At 40.1% G+C, this 17,105-nt stretch overlaps 2 protein-coding genes across 2 annotated transcripts in view; one reads left to right on the top strand and one right to left on the bottom strand.

Annotated features, from left to right (window-relative positions):
* ccdc88ab (coiled-coil domain containing 88Ab) overlaps positions 1–922 on the bottom strand; it is a 61,520-nt gene extending 60,598 nt beyond the window's left edge. The window contains exons 1-2 of the mRNA XM_069658230.1: positions 811–922; positions 587–687 (exon numbers count right to left, since the gene is read on the bottom strand). Of these exons, the coding sequence (XP_069514331.1) occupies positions 587–687; positions 811–873 (164 nt within the window). The 5' untranslated portion in view covers positions 874–922. The remainder of the gene's footprint in view (positions 1–586; positions 688–810) is intronic.
* Positions 923–8,944: 8,022 nt separating this feature from the next.
* On the top strand, positions 8,945–16,038 carry pnpt1 (polyribonucleotide nucleotidyltransferase 1, mitochondrial). The gene is made up of 28 exons (XM_069658570.1): positions 8,945–9,139; positions 9,395–9,455; positions 9,530–9,604; positions 9,760–9,865; positions 9,999–10,048; positions 10,170–10,233; positions 10,321–10,368; positions 10,524–10,637; positions 10,878–11,064; positions 11,256–11,307; positions 11,544–11,601; positions 11,695–11,791; positions 11,888–11,990; positions 12,234–12,304; positions 12,430–12,466; positions 12,578–12,644; positions 12,768–12,857; positions 12,990–13,043; positions 13,203–13,312; positions 13,473–13,544; positions 13,891–13,954; positions 14,066–14,149; positions 14,356–14,439; positions 14,555–14,661; positions 14,809–14,864; positions 15,033–15,111; positions 15,190–15,237; positions 15,321–16,038. Exons 1-28 carry the CDS (start codon positions 9,021–9,023, stop codon positions 15,474–15,476), a joined length of 2,313 nt encoding a protein of 770 aa, XP_069514671.1. The 5' UTR covers positions 8,945–9,020; the 3' UTR covers positions 15,477–16,038.
* Positions 16,039–17,105: the final 1,067 nt, after the last annotated feature.

Below are 17,105 nucleotides of genomic sequence, written 5' to 3'. Positions count from 1 at the left end.
TGTCTGTGCTGCTAAATAAAACCAGCATCTGCATTGCATCCAGCTTCTACCGCTACTAGTGGTCCTGGCTCAAGGCTACTATTTCTAGTTGAATCTCCAGCACAGCAGGAAACGCGAGCGCTGTAGCTTGCAGGGGCGGGGTGTCTTACAGTAGTCTGCTGCAGATGACAGTGCAGGGGTGACTGGAAAATAAAAACACAGAGCTACGGGAAGCTGTGGAGCTGCCTGCTTGCTGAATGACTGCTCGTGGTCGGGTGAACCACACTGCTCAAAGGGATCCTAACAATAACTGTCTGCTGAGATTTCTGACAGTGTGACCCATCATTGCCCCCAATACAAGGTCCCTTTGTGCTTAGCCTAGATTCACTTCAGCAGACAATTTCAAGCACTGCACAAAGGTTGGAGAACAAACTGGATATAACTACAGGAAGTGACGACTATATTTTGCAAGTTTTTAGGTATATATCTATAAGGTGCATTTGAGATCCCAAGAACAGGTCTGCATACCATCATTTGGACAATACACAATGGTGATGCAGGGAGGAGACTGATAGATTTGTCTGTACATCTGTGTCAAAATACTCACATCTCAAGCATAATCTCGTTCAGGTAAATCCCATCCACTAATTCAACATATTCCGATAGTTTGCTGCCATCGGTCACTGTCGGCTGCCCGACTGTCTTCACCTGAAAATAGATGAGACAATTCAAATAGGCGTTAGGATAATCAATAAACAGAGATGCCTTCACGGGGCGGTGGTGTTTAATTAGTTAGCCACATTTGAATAGTTAATTAGCAGGGGAGCTTACCCAGCAGACCAGAGGCGTGAGCATGAACTGCTCCAGCAGAGGGGTGAAAACCTCGCTTTCCATATTTTCCAGGGCAGCTGGGCGCAGTTGATTTCAGCAGATATGAAAAAAAGGAAACACAGTGCACTCCTTCGGAGAAAACGTGTTTGTTTAGGCTCCACTCATGTAGTTGATTCAATTAAATCGACGCTCATTTTGGCCGCTGAAGCACGTCCGGGGTTTCTTAAGGGGTAAAAAAAAAACGTTAATCCACAATCTTCTCGACACGACCCAGCTGTTTTGCTGGGTTTGGCTACCTAAGGAGAAGGAATTACATTTTGCTGAAAAATGTAATTTAGCGTCCCACAGTTTAGCTAGCTATCTACAGAAGCAATGATAGACAGACTACATGAGACCTGTGCCAGGTATGCTTTTATGCTAGCGGCTTACTCCTGGAAAAATAACCGTTACTGGCAAAAGATGAGCAAGAGGGGAATTTAACGGTCAGCTTCCCTTCGCCAACACAACATAAAAGGAAATATCCAGTTCGGAAAAAATCAGAGGTTGAAGGTCCTTGTTGAAAAAAATGTAGGTTAACTCCTCATATAAATTGAAGTGAAGTCATTGCTAACCGCTGACTTCTCGTACCCCTGTCTGCCTCTGTTCAGATGCAGCATACAAATGAACAGAGGGAAAGAGAGGATGACTGGAGGACACTTAGCACCGCCTCCTCTCTGCCTCTCATGTGCATTTCCCTCCGCCTCTTTTGCTCTGAAAGAAAAATAGGGCACTGATCAAAGGATCTGTCTCATTTTAGATTTCATTCTAAGGTCCTGTAATTGTTCTTAGAAAACAGTACATTATTTGAATAGCTGTGTTGAAAAGAGAGTTAATAATTGTGCAGGAATAAATGGGATGGTATAAAGTTAATTTGCAGATCTGGTGTTGTAATTTATGGGGTATGGCATACCAAACATGTTTTCCCCTATTTTATTTCGTGATAAGTGGAAATACTGGGGATTCATGCATACCTTTGTTTGAATTTGCTGCATTCAGTACAGTAGAGCAAGTAGTAGGCTACTGACACCTGGTGGGTAGTGCACAAAGAGGCTACTGTAAATGTACAGTAGGTGGTTAGTCTGTGAGCTTTATCCTAATATAAAGAGGAGGTTAAAAACTCATTTTCTAATCGTCAAGAGATCCATGGTGTGGGAAATGTTTATTGGTCTGCAACTAACAGTTATATTTACTTCCAGTTAAATTGTTGATTATTTTCTGATAAATCAATGAATTGTTTGGTCTATAAATGGTCAGAAAATGGTGAAACTGTTTCCCAAAGCCAAAGATGACATCCTCAAATGTCTGGTTTTGTCAGTAACTCAAAGATATTCAGTTTACTGGCATAGAGGGGTAAAGAAAACAGAAAATATTCACATTTAAGAAGCTGGAATTAGATAATTAGCCTTTTTGTATGACTATAACTGATTATGAAAATAGTAAATATTCACACCTGTTGTGCATTATATATTGAAAAGAGGGATGTATCATGCAGGATGGATGGCAGGATTTAAAAGGAAATGTTACAGGAATCTGGTTACTGATCATTTAGGAGACAACGTACCGAATTGACTTAAAGGTTGAAGATTTACTGCGTTTTATACGTTTGGAAACTAAATATTTTGTTGGTGTTAGAGTGTAGATTTGACAAAACAAGGTTTTTCTAGACAAAACCTTGGGTTGAGTAAATTTGATTGTTGGAATTCACTTTTTACTGACATTTTGTGGTCCAAACAATGAATAAAGGAAGTAACTGACCTATATCATATGAAAATAAACAGTTGTAGCCCAGTTATTATCCAAAAACCATAGTTTAAGACATTGGCATGGATTAAAAGAATTTAGCTTAATTTACTTCAGCTTAAACCGGAAGCAACCACTTCTTTTAAACACACAGTATTTCTTTTGGCTGTATCAGCAAGGTAATGCTTGAATGGTAAGTCCAGACTCCACTCTTTCACTGCAGAAGGAAAAAGGAGACACCTAATCAACAGCTGATGAATGGCTCTGAGGGTGTGAACGGGGATCAGAGGGAGTGAGGCCTCAGAGCTAATTAAAAAACAATCTATTGGTTTGAGAGCAGAAGACCTGGGTCACCTCTCAGGTGAGGATGAATGGATTATTGTTATCACTTAATGGATTATGTTCCTAAAACTCTCAACAGGGACATTTCAGCAGCAGCAGGAGCTCCATACAGGATAAGAGGTTCTCATTTGCATTTATAATAACGGTCGCTGTGGTGGGTGCTCCAGCTCGAGGCTATACACAATAAGATCCTGAATAGACCTGTTGTGGCTTGTTTTCTGCCAAACATGTTTGACATGAGTTCAGAGAGAGCACGTCATGAGGTTACAGCCTGAATATCAGCCTCTTCGAACTCCAATGTTGTTGTGCCAAAGCAGCCTGCAAAAAACTACCAAACCAGGGGAGAAAATAGAATTATAGTTGATTCAGATCTTTGGTGACCTGCATCTGCAGCTCGACATGTTTGTAAAACAAAGGTGACATTTAAAGACTCTACTAGTCTACCAAGATAGTTGTTTTTGTAGATATGCCAGAATAGTACATATCTTGCATACTGAATGCCAGCAACAATGCTTGAATTCATCTGTTACATATTTAACTTAATTTACATTTAAGAGCCTTTGTTAATTTTGAATCCTAAAGGGAGCAGATCAGAACACAGTGTAATGGTGCCACAAGCAGAGACGAGGAGGAGGAGTCAGTGAGTCAGAACACTGACTCAGTGACATGCTTTATACAGCTGTGTCATCTAAAGTCATAAGCTAACATTAGCCACCACACACTACTGGCCAAGTGAGACCGCAGCAGCGACGCCACAAAGTGTACTGAAATGCTTGAGAGTGAGTTTTTTATTGCTCACAAGTTAAACTTTAATTTGAAGGAAGAAGAATGTGTTGTTTCTTCTGTACAAAGTTAAAATTCCTCTCTTGATGAATGTCTCTATTACATTAAATGTTCTGGTCTAAATGCATGACAAATTATGGGGTCTGGAAAAACAACCATATTTTTTGTATGAACAGTTTGAACTTAAAATACTAACTGGCTTCATTAGGGCCATATGTGTGTGTTTGTGTGTGTATGTTTTGTCTGTTTGGTTGACAATAGTCCAACAACATAAAGGATTAACCCCAAAATCTGTCGTCAAAATTAGTTTCAAATGTGGCTGAATTTGGATTGGTGGAGAGGCATACACATGACATCACGTCCCATTTTTACCCAATGAGAGAAGCTCAGATAAAGTCAAAAAAAATACAGCTAAGCTTTCATGGAAAATAACCCAAAGGGACTGAATTTGGCAGGAAATGCTGCGTTCATGTGGGACACTGCTTCTCAGTGTAAGAGGCTGAGTCATGTGTTTTATACTGTGCGCTCCAATCACCTCTGCCTATTGATCCCACACATTTCCCCCAGGAAATCAATTAAATCTAATGTTAATGATGTTAAATTAAAGGGGGAATTTACTTCCAAATCAAATATAGCCATTTTCCAATGCAACCCACACACACTCTTTTCTAACCTTATCACCCCAGCAGCCGATTTTACACTGACGCAGATAATGAAAACCTTTCATGGCTCGTGCGGTGCCTGTTACCCACACAGCAGCCTCAACACAATCATGCTCCGCTCTATTACTGTGGGGGATTAGATGGATATTTTGTATAGCTCAGTGTGATTGTGTATCTGTGTTAGCACTTAGCGTGGGATTCATAAACCCTGCATTAAGCAGGGTGCTCCTACCTGTTTCAGTAACAGCATTTTATTCATGATGCTTTTAAGAAGTTTGGTGACAAAGCAGCACCCACCTCCACCTAATGACTCAGGGATTGTAAGCAGCATTCCTCATACATACTCATCTATGACAGCAGGCAGAAGTACCCAGAGGAAACCCACCGCCCGCCTCTTTTGGCTGGAACTCTACAGAAGACGCACACACATGGGAACACATGGAAATCTTTCCTTAATCCAGCCCAGGGTTTGAAATTCCAGCGGCTCCTTCTCTGCAATCCACAACCAAAAAAACAAATTCTCTCTCTGGACAAGTTGGAGAACGTTCAGCTCTTATTTCAGATATATTTTTCTTTCTGTCTTATTTACATGACTGCAGTTTCCTGTTAGTTATTTCATTGGAATTTACAAGTGACCACAAACATTTTCATTTGGAGCTGTGCTGGTCACATGTGGCCTTGAATGTAGGGTGGGCTGAATAATGCCTGAGAGAAATGTTCAAGTACCATCTTACAGTATACAGTATACAATACGGTTTTGTTGATAAGGAGAGTTAGGGTACTCTCTTGGGTAATAAATCTTCTTACAAAAGGCCTCATGCACAAGTAAGAAGGAGCAGTATATTCTGAGTAAATCACAGAAAGTTTCATAGCAGCCTGGCCTGCGTTACGTCACACTGACTTGCTTGATAAAAGGCTTGAATTTAACCACATTTATTAATTTAATGGTAATCTGGGCAGTGGTGGGCTACACGGTAGGGCTAGAATGTCCCTGGTTTGAATCCCGGTTTGGACACAGGGGGCCTTTCTGTGTGGAGTCCGAAGACATGCTCGTTAGGTTCATTAGTGACTCTAAACTGCCCGTAGGTGTGAATGTGAGCGTGAAAGGTTGTCTGTCTCTACGTGTCAGCCCTGTGATTGACTGGTGATCAGTCCAGGGTGTACTCCGTCTCTCACCCAATGACATGGATAGGCTCCAGCCCGCCGCGACCCTGAACAGGATAAGCGGTATAGAGAATGGATGAAAGGTCAGTGGTTACAGAAATCTTGCTTTGAACAAAACTTAACCTAGACCTAACCACCGTTACGCAAGCCAGTTGTTACCGCTCCTTCATAGGCTGATATATAAGGTCAAGTGGACTTTTATTTTGAAATATCATGTTTAAAATAAGGTAATCTGGGTACCAAAACCAAACAAATATGTAAATGTGTTCACATAGATCATCAAACATTACACCTGCCTCTTTAGATTGGCTAAATGATTTAAAGGTCTGACCTCTAGCTCCCCTGTGGAGGTCACTCCGACCGTCCACTCTGTCTCTGTCTGTCACCATCCTGTAGTGCTGCTATGGGAAATCAATTCAGATCTGCAGTGTGACTGATCAGGACTCCTGATGCATAGTCAAAGCCTCACTGCATAACATTACAGAGCAATAAAGACGTGTGTTTGATTCTGATGCATCCCTTTAAAATAAGTGTCTTCATCAATTCTCTTTTCTCCATCTGAAATGTGTCTTTCCACATGGTTGTACTCAATATGGGTCACATCAGAATCTGATGTTCTCCAGAATTAATGGCCACTCTGGATTCAAGCCTTGAGACCAAAAAAGTAATCAGCTCTTTGCACTCAAGGCCTTAAGGCTTTAAATCACTCTATCTGCCCCCAGTCTGAGAGGCTTTTTAGATCAACAAGACAGCAGGGAGCCAATATTTAGGAAAGCAGGGGTCAGAGTTGGAATGAAAGAAATTTTAATCACTTGGTTTTGTTAAGGAAATGTCTGCTGTGTGAAGATTGTTCCTCTGACTGTTTCTTTTTTTATGTTTTAAATAGGCTTTGTACATAGGAGCTGTACTCTGATTTGAGTGATTAACACTGCATTAGCTTGTTGTTCTGCATGTGTAATACAGGCTTTGACAATTACCTTCTGACCTATGAATAATCACTGAAATCCATATAGTCTGCACACGAACAATCATTACACTGATGCTGTGAAGTTAATTCATTATGGGAGCTTTAAACTGTCAGTGCTCTCCTGCAATTGAAGCATATGGAGTGCTGATTCCACTTCTTGTTTCTTGGCAACATAATACATAACAGACACAAAATAGTCCCTGGATTCATTTTAAGTTGGTAAAATAAAATATTTTTCCCTCGATGCAAAAAAGAAAGAAAGAACATGAAGGTATTTCGATGTGCTCTACGCTATATTTAGCTATGAGAGAGGAGAACCTTATTAGGTGAACCCTTGCCATGTACCTTAATATAATTACCACACATGTGACAAAGGAAATCATGCACTGACAATGCAAGTCGTTATGAGCTGTCTAAACAGGGTACCCTCAAGCTTTTGCAAGTCAATATGAGCCGGAGGAGGATGGATCAAATTACTGGCTCTCCAGTGACGTACGGGATAAATGTCTTTCAACCACAGAAGAAGAATGAAAACAGGCAGCATTATTGTTGATTGAATTCTTTTTGAATTAATTACAATACTGCAAAAGTAGTTAGTCATTTTTTATAGAAAATGTGTCACCGGTTTCCACACAGAACAAAGTGTTGTTATTGAGGCTGTCAGTGGATGTTTAGGATGACAGATAATCTCCCTTTAAAGACACAGTTATGTCTGGGTGCCAAAGAGCCAGAAAAAGCTCACCCCCGCTGAAAATCCTGCAAAATCTGCTTGTGTGTGTGTGTGTGTTCATGTGTGTGTAACAGAGATCAGTACAGCTCTCGTGCAGGCTGGCCGATTGTCACCTCCTCAAACACTGCAGCAGAAAAATCAGAAAAGTATAAAAGCTTTTGGGTCCTGATGTGACACAAAAATACACACCAAAGTTGATTTTCCATCTGACACTCCTAAACGTAATGACAACTAATTATTTTCAGGGGTCACAGACTGACTCGATGACTGTTGACAAATTGATTGATATAAAGGTTGACAGCTGACAAATAACTAATTGATTTCAATGATTTTTCATCGACATTTTAACAAGAAGATTCTCTGAAAAGCCTCTTCGACACAAAGCAACACAGCATCCTGCACTGAGCTGTTCATGATCCTTGTAGTGTACCGCAAAACACTGACTGGTCCATTACGCACTAATAGACCATGGCTCTGCTTGGTAATAATGAGATCTCAATGTGTCCTGGAGCCATGGAAACAACATCCTACTGGTAGAAACCTCTGTAATAACAGGAATGTGCAGTGCTTGTGTTTTTTAATGCGTGTGTTAGTGTGAAACCCTGCTATTCCTCCCTGCAATTAGCTGGAGTGTGTGCGTGTGTTTGTGTGTGTGTGCCTGTGCAAAAGTAATCCAGATAGTGTTAGAGATGCTGTTAACACTCATCTGTTGCCATAACAACTGCAGCAGCCCCACTGTTAGTGAGTTGGTTCACAGACCGACTGGAGGGCACTTTAACTGGAAAGCTTACAGGAGGATTTACAGACTTTTTGATTTTCCTGACAGACAAACTAACTGTCAGTTGGAGTGTCTTGAATCCATTTTATCAGAAATATTTTAGTTTTCATTTTTTAGTTTAATCGTCAGGATAGCTGACTTGAGCAGAGGAACCTTTGGACAATACTAAAAACATATAGACCCACTGGGTTCTCTATCTGATGTACTATTAATCACAATAAGTAGGCCCTTGATGGTTTTGTAAAGTATATATTAAACGTAGGTTGTGGTTTATCATATTAACTAATACAAAAGTATTGAAAAATGAACATTATTTATACTAATTATTTTATATTTCTGTATACTGTATAGTGCTTTATTATGACAGAGAGCTGGTTGATCAGTATGTTACAAATATTAAAAAAGCTAAAAGATGATATGATATAATATGATTAGCCAAACCTGACATCTAGCGGCAATGAGTTGTAATTGCATATTTGAGGCTAACTGAATGTTGCTAATACACTCGTCTGCTTTTAGAACCACATTGTTTTAAAAGTGCAATTTGGTTATGTTGCCTGTACGTATTGTATTTACTAAAGTTGCTTTAATTTGAGAAATACAGCATGACCCTATGACAATTGGGCAACTTGTATAAAGTTCCTTTTCTCCAACGGGACCACTAAACACAAACTCGTACCATTTTTTAAATGCTACATTAATTCACCATAATTATTCGTGATAAAAAAGATAGATAGATGTTTAAAAAGTTGTTAATTAGAGATAAAAAAGGAAGCAAATCAACTAATATTTGAAAGACAGCTAAAACTGAACTGTTGTGTGCCGCTGTTATGTACGGACACATTTGATGTAACACCTTACCTCAGCTGGTCCAATCAGAACACACGGCTCTGCAACGTAATTCCGTACATGTGACGAACTGACATGGAAGCCCCCATGCGCATATCGCAACTGTTAAGGCTCTGACTGTAATCTTTTCTTGTTTTGTTTTCGTGGCCTTTAAATATGAGGTATTTGCTCCGGCTGGGGCATTCGTTTGCCCGCCTTCATGTCCGTCTATGTCACCAGAGTGTTTACAGCAGCCACGCAAATCCACGCAGCCTGGGAGTGGACCTTGGGGAAAAGTGAGTTGACATTCCCAGCGTCCATTCACTTCCACTAAGTGTTAATGAGCAAGGCATGGTTTTTTTCTAGACTTTTAATGGTGTCTGTTATCGCAGCTAAAGTCTACACGCTGCTTTAGCATCCTCACTTTGACACATGCAGACACAGAACAGGAAATCTAAAATGTGTTGGTATCCTGGACACAGAATTACTGCATGTAAATATGACAGTGGCCTTGCATCTCAGACATTTTAATGTGTTCTTTTATTTTTCAGGAAACTTGAGATCTCTTCAGGGAGATTTGCTAGATTTGCTGATGGGTCTGCTGTAGTACAGGTACAGAAAATCTGTCCATTTTGAGCTGCTGTTTTTATATATTTTGGTTAAACTGTTCCATCCCTTTTTTTCAGCTGGGAGAGACCTCTGTGATGGTGACTGCTGTGAGCAAAACCAAACCTTCTCCATCACAGTTCATGCCTCTTGTGGTATGTTTTCTAATGTTACAGTAAAAATCCCAACCTGCCTTTTGTTTTTAGACTGTGATCGTATATAGTGTATTAACACATCTTTTGTAATGTCAAATGCCTTAAGCACAGAACTGCATCAGGGCAAGAGTTTGAATGTCTTCTTTGATTGACAGGTGGACTATAGACAGAAAGCAGCTGCTGCCGGTCGAATCCCCACTAACTATTTGAGGCGAGAGCTGGGCACTACAGACAACGAGATCCTCACCAGCAGACTCATAGGTGAGTGGAAAAGAATGAGCCTTGTTATATGTTTACATGTTGTGTAACAGGTCTGAGTACTGATGTCGTACTGTCTATGTCTGTCTTGAGTACTTTGAATAACAGTTCCTCATGTTTCTCCTCATGTGCTCAGACAGGTCCATTAGGCCGCTGTTCCCTCCTGGTTACTTCTATGACACACAGGTCAGTTCAAACTGAAATTGTTTACACCAGTGTTTATTAAACGTTTTTCTCTAGCTTGCTACAGATAAATAGGATATGAATGTGTATCCGCCTCCAACGTTTTGTGTGTTTATGTGTGAAGATCCTTTGTAACCTGCTGGCAGTGGATGGTGTCAATGATCCAGATGTGCTGGCTATTAACGCAGGTAAGTTCAGTCTCAGCCGTCTTTGTTTTTTCACAGAGCGTAGTTTTTTTAGATCCTCATCTGAAACAACATTTTCTTTCATTAAAGCTTCTGCTGCTCTGGCCTTGTCTGACATCCCCTGGAATGGACCCATAGGTGAGGAGGGGCTTAGGCCTAGTTACACATTTTGATTTATTGTACTGAAACTCTGTTTTTCACATGGCTGTTTACTTTCATTTCTTGTGATATTATTGTTATCACTTTGATGATACACTTTTTAAAATCTAGCCTGCACTCGTGTGTTTTTATAGGTGCTGTGCGTGTGGGCATGGTAGATGGAGACATGGTAATCAACCCCACCAGGGCTGAGATGAGTTCCAGCACTCTGAACATGATCATAGCTGGAGCTCCCAGCAGTCAAGTGGGTAAGTAAGCAAACACTGCCAGTGGAAACACACACTTATTATGATTTATAATTTAGTTACACATCAGACTTTATGAATTATTTTCTCTAATCTAAATTGCTTATAAATGTAATAAGATATAAAGCTACTTTTATTGTTACACCACATAATACAAGTATAACTTTTGTGTCCTCGTCATCTGCAATTATCTCTCTGATGATGGCGCTCAATTCTTCTTTAACGTGCTTCTCTGTCTGTCAGTGATGATCGAGGCGTCGGCTGAGAACATGCTGCAGCAGGACTTTTGCCATGCTGTGAAGGTGGGAGTCAAACACACCCAGCAGATCATACTGGCCATCCAGCAGATGGTGCGAGAACAGAAGGTCACCAAGCGCACCCCGGTCAGGATGTTCTCAGCCCCGACTGACATGGTGGAACATGTTCGGCAGTAAGAACAGTCATTAAACTCTCTTTCATAGTTTATAATAAGCCTCTAAATGACTGAAATGCGGACATTAATCACTAATTGGTAAACCTCTAATACTGGATACTTTTATAAACAGGATCTGACCTATATTTCTCTCAACTGGGTGACCTGGGTTTTTGACTTGTTTTTTTTTGTTTCTTTCTTCCTTGCAGATTAGCTTCAGAGAGCATCTATGCGGTTTTTACTGATTACACCCACGATAAGGTAAATTTGACGCTTGTCCTTCGTATGCTTTTTCAAAGTTATCTGTGTCTGTTCGAATGTTCGCAAAGACGGGATAAAAACATCCCCATGAGCTTGTGATAGAAGGCGTTGTCTGTTGTTCTGTCAGCTAGAGCAACCGATGTTTCTCTCCTCTGTGATATGATAATGTTGTGTGTTGTGTATTTCAGAAGATTGCCTCATCTATAGATAATAATCTTATCAAAATGTTGTCTTAGATTTCAAGAGATGAAGCTATCAACAAAGTTCGACTAGAAACTGAAGAGAATCTAAAAGGTAGATATCATCTAGTATTGTATGTTGCATGAATAGAATCAGTGTGCTTAATTTGTCAGCTGAACAGTGTCAATCGATGTCTTCCCTGTGTAGAAAGATTCCCTCAAGCTGAGCACTTTGAAATCATTGAATCCTTCAACACTGTGAGCAAAGAAATCTTCCGAAATTTAGTGCTTAATGAGTACAAGAGGTAAGCACTGTCCATGGTGTTGTGAATGTATATTCCCATGATGCATCATTTGCCTTTGTAAGGGATGAAAACATGTTTTGATTTTACATGTTGTAGATGTGACGGGAGGGAGTTGACTGCTTTAAGGAACATTTCTTGCGATGTAGACCTCTTCAAACCTCTGCACGGCTCGGCTCTGTTCCAGAGAGGACAAACACAGGTGGGCACAGGACGGCAGGAGCACCAAAGAAGCTTCATTTGAAAGATACATTCTGCCTAAATGTAATGGCCGAGATAGGTGGAGGGCTATTTAGGGTTGTTTATGCAATTTAGAAAAACAAAACTGAGTGGGATTGACAATGCATAAAATTGGAGGATGGTGACAGATGAGTTCTTTGTTCTGAAATCAGATTTTTATTGTGAAAATGGCGCTTTAGTCTCAGTCCTCGTCCTCTTCCTGCAGGTGCTGTGCAGTGTCACGTTTGATTCACTGGAGTCCAGCGTCAAAGCAGATGTTATCACCTCAGCTTTGAGGTAACATTCATACTGTTTACATGATCAAAAGACTTCTGATTGCGGAGGCCCTTAACCTCTCAAGTCCTGTCTCAATGCCGAAATTAGCCGTAAAGACAATTCAACCATTAATTTGTGTTCTGCAGTGGCATCAAGGACAAAAACTTCATGCTGCATTATGAAGTGAGTAAAATCCTGTGTTCATCTTTGAATTATCATACAGAATATTATTAGATGTATGATTCTGTATCATTTAGTTTTCACATTGAGCTTTAAATGAACCTTTACTTTCAGTTCCCTCCATATGCAACCAATGAGATAGGAAAGATTGGAGGCAGCAACAGAAGAGAGCTTGGACATGGTTTGTGTTTACAGTAACATCTTTTACTTGCATTCAGCGTCTTCCAACCAATCAATCCCATAAAGAATCTTAATGACAAAAATCTGTGTTTGTTTTTGTTTATGTTTTTTTTTTCATTTCCAGGAGCACTAGCTGAGAAAGCCCTGAGACCAGTCATTCCCAAAGACTTCCCTTTCACCATCAGGGTCACTGCTGAGGTGCTGGAGTCAAACGGTGAGAGTGGAGGCGCAGATTTTAAGGTTCATTGCTGGCAGGATTCCTCAGACAGGAGCGTGACGTAACAATGTCTGCCTAATAGTTATTTTTCCCTCCTCTCCCTGTTCCTACCTCTTCCTTATCTTTCAGGATCCTCCTCCATGGCTTCAGCATGTGGAGGCAGCCTTGCTTTAATGGACGCAGGTACTATAGCATAGTGAGAAGGCATCAAATAATATTTATTACCTTTTACTTTACTCTTACTCTGCTAATACCAATATAACCTAAAACATATTACTATTTCTGTTCACAATTGGTGTGTGATAAATTGTAGCTAAACATCCCCAAATCTGTTTCTCCCAGGTGTGCCCATCACTTCTGCTGTGGCAGGTGTAGCAATCGGTCTCATCTCCAAGGCCAACCCAGAGAAACCCACTGAGATCCAAAATTACAGATTACTGACTGATATCCTGGTAAATATATAGAACTGTTGTGGTGACTGTCGCTAGTGTGTAATCTACCATTTTTTACCACTGAGTGGAAGAAAGGGTAAAACCTTCAACAGTTCATTACTAATATCCCTGCTTAATTACATTGATGTTGAACTTGAGCTGATTATTATTTCCTCCACAGGGAATAGAGGACTACCTAGGAGACATGGACTTCAAACTGGCGGGAACAAACAAGGGCATCACTGCTTTACAGGTAATTTCTGTTTACTCATAACAAGTGTCTTTAATACATCTGTTTTTCATAGATATATTTTACCTCACCCATTTTCAGTGTTGTGTAAATATGATATGATTCTGTGTGAAACATTAAAAAGGAGACCAGGTATGGATTTATAGCCTTAATGTAGGATTTCCATAAAGTTTTTTATTTATTTTAAGATACTTATCTAAAATAAAAACCATATTTTGTTCATTTTTAGTGGCATTTTATTCTTTAGAGGTTCTACTAATGCACCATGCCCATACAGTAACAGCTTTGCTCTTAAAGCTATTTTAAGTTCCTTTGGTCCATATTTTACACACCTCTATTTAACCCCCAGGCTGATGTGAAGATCCCAGGTTTGCCTCTGAAGTTGGTCATGGAAGCGATCCAACAGGGCACAGGTACAGTTACCTAATGTGGCAGTGAAACTGAACAATTTCTATTAAATAATCAAGTGTGAAGATATTTTTTGTGGAATTAATAACTTGTGTTTCAATTTGATTATATTCCAGCTGCAAAAAGGGAAATCTTGGGCATCATGAACAAATGTTTAGCAAAACCCAAAGAGACAAAGAAAGATAATGGACCTGTCCTTGGTAAGTTTTGTGTTGTATTTGTATTTAAAAGAAAGAAGGGCATGCATGTTTAACATCTGCACTTCTGCTGGTCAATGTAGATGTATATATAGGTCAATTCATCAATTTACATTAATACTTGGCTTCCACAAGAATGCTCACACAACTTTTGGCACATTTTTCTGTGTATTGATAACTAATGTTGGAGAGTTTTATTCTGTCTGCAGAAAATGTCCGGGTGCCTGTTTCCAAACGTGCACGCTTCGTCGGTCCAGGGGGCTACAACCTTCGCAGGCTACAAGCTCAAACAGGTAACATGTTATTAAAATACACGTTTCACTGAATCAGAAAGTCAAACATAAACATGAAAACTTTGGTTTTCTTTTTTTCCAGTCTAAAACTTAATTTTGTTTTTTTCTTCTTCAGGTGTGACAATAAGTCAGGTGGACGAGGAGACGTTTTCTGTGTTCGCTCCGACACCAGGAGCCATGCATGAAGCCCAGGAATTCATCACTGAAATCTGCAAAGATGATGTGAGTTTACACCACTTGTAGGTTATTAAACTGCATATTTAAGTAAAGCTGATGTTGGATGGTATGTGTTTTATGTAGAATCATGGCTGCACATGTACAATATGTGCGTAAAAAAGAGGATACATGTATTTGTGTTTTGTGTTGCAGCAAGAGCAGCAGCTGGAGTTTGGTGCTATCTACACCGCCACCATCCTTGAGATCAGGTACACCAACACATTAAGCTCTTGAATGTTAAACAGGATTTGATTGCAGATGTTAGCACTCAGTTTAAACTTGCTATTCTGGAGAATAATCCCACTATAAAATCTAATTATGGATAGATCAGATCTTTTGGGTTCAAACTGTCTTAAAGAGACTTGCTCTGCCTGTAGGGACATCGGTGTGATGGTGAAACTGTATCCCAACATGAGTGCCGTCCTGCTACACAACTCACAACTGGACCACAAACGGGTCAGTAAATTAGCCTCTGCATCCTGTTTGCCTCTGTGTCCAGGCTTCTACTAATTTCTTTGTATTTTCCTCTTTTAGATCAAACATCCGAGTGCTTTGGGTTTAGAGGTGGGACAGCAGATACAGGTACGTGTCAGAAACTGCAGATTGTGATGTCAGAAGCCGTTACCTGTGTTTACATTCTTACTTATGATCTCTTATGCTAACAGGTCAAGTACTTTGGACGGGACCCGACAGACGGCAGGATGAGACTTTCACGGAAGGTGCTCCAGTCTCCTGCAGCGACTCTCATCAAGACGATGAGTGAGAAACAGAGCATCTCCATAGGTTCCGGCAACAGCCACACGACCGGCAGTGATTTGTGACACAACACAACAGGCTGGCATCTGGCTTTGCTTCCAGAGGGGATTTTGATACAAACAGTCCTGTTAAGAAATCTACCAGAACCAAGAGCGTCAACAAACTAAAACAGTGCTGTACAGTGGTTGGTATGGATGCACTGGAGTGAACTGCAGCTCATCACTTACAGCGCCCTGCTATCTTTGAACTTTGTATCGATGGATACAGATGAACACTTGGATAGAAATGAGCAGGAGACACATATTTATACAATTATATATCTGTTTTATTTCAAGTAACCTTTTTATTGTCTCTACTTTTCTGATATTCCACCTCAGCTAGCATTGAAAGCTTCCAGCAGCTTCTACCCAACAGACACAGTGGTTTCCTTACATGTGTGATAATGCTGCCTCCTGTGGTATGAGTTTCTATATTTGATGTAAATTCGCCAGCATGTCTTGTAAGATGCCATTATCAAGATGTGGACAAAAAAGCTAAGGTGCATGATTATTATTTTTTTTAATAATCCCTTTTTGTGTTTTATCTACAGTCTATGTGAATCATTTGTGAATAAAACAGTTTCTGGTTGCTTTGTGGGATAATATCTACAACCATTTCAAGCAAACATGCACACATAAAGAACCTGACTTTAATTCATGGCAACAGTCAGCTGTCAGAAGTTGTTCAAAAAAAATCAAAGAATTTACATAAATTGTAGTCTTAGAGAAAATGTTCAATAAAACCAATGAAAACTAGTTAGTTGGGTTTTAGACTATAAAGCAGAGGTTACAAGATATGATGAAGTAAATAGCAACATAATCAACATCTATTGGAAAAAATGTAAGATGTGATAAATTGTTACAAAACTTGTGCTTTGATATGGTTTGAAGGAGTCTCCCATTGACCCTAGAGATTTGTTTTACGCCGTGATTATGAGTATTAAGGCTGACTTTATACATAGCCACCGTTATTCCTGTTTCTGTGGCTTCAATGGGGACATACACAAGGGCCTCATCACAGTTGCTCCTGTTTGATATGTGCAAACTTAGCCGGTAGGCCCCTAAATCATTTGATGATGAAGAGAAAGCCTCTTTGATCTAGGAGAAGCACAGTCCTGAGGCTCAGGAAATGTGGAAATAACAATGCCAGGAGCTGCTGCTGTGGTACGCTGTATGACTCTAATGTCCCATCCGTGATTAATCGAATAAACTTTGGAACTGGACTTGAATAACACTCAGCCTCAGGAAGACAAGGGAGATGATATTAGAATTTTCCACCCTTTGGTCCAGCTGCACATGTCCAGCTTTCTGGTTGTAGTTCTTTAGAAATTACTATAATAAGATCATTAAAACTTGTGAATGTGTCTGCTTTTTCCCCAGTAAAATCTGGTTGTAACAGTGTTGTCACAATAATTTCTTTGTTTTAATCTAGTAGTGAATATTGTGTGGTATTTTAATAGCTATTTATCAAGAAAGGCTTAAAGAAATAGCTGTTGTGTCTACATTATGAAATCTGCAGGTGACTGCTGCTGCTATTACTGTTCTCGCCTGTAGGTGGCGCATGTCACTTTTGGCGCTGCGGCTTTGCCATTGGATGATTTGGCTCGGAGGAGGAGACCCCGCGGCCGTTAGCGCTTGATTGACGTCGAAGAAGAA

This window comes from Semicossyphus pulcher, unplaced genomic scaffold (assembly GCF_022749685.1).
Source record: "Semicossyphus pulcher isolate SPU_LCO1_2020_fin unplaced genomic scaffold, fSemPul1.0.p SCAF_12, whole genome shotgun sequence".
NCBI classification, from domain to species: domain Eukaryota; kingdom Metazoa; phylum Chordata; class Actinopteri; order Labriformes; family Labridae; genus Semicossyphus; species Semicossyphus pulcher.
This window is presented reverse-complemented; position numbering and strand designations above follow the sequence as displayed.

Coding starts and splice junctions, on each gene's coding strand:
- pnpt1 (XM_069658570.1), top strand. CDS start 9,021: ATGAGGTATTTGCTCCGGCTGGGGCATTCGTTTGCCCGCCTTCATGTC. Junction 10,234..10,320: donor TGTGCTGGCTATTAACGCAG/GTAAGTTCAGTC, acceptor CTTTCATTAAAG/CTTCTGCTGCTCTGGCCTTG. Junction 11,602..11,694: donor AACTGAAGAGAATCTAAAAG/GTAGATATCATC, acceptor TTCCCTGTGTAG/AAAGATTCCCTCAAGCTGAG.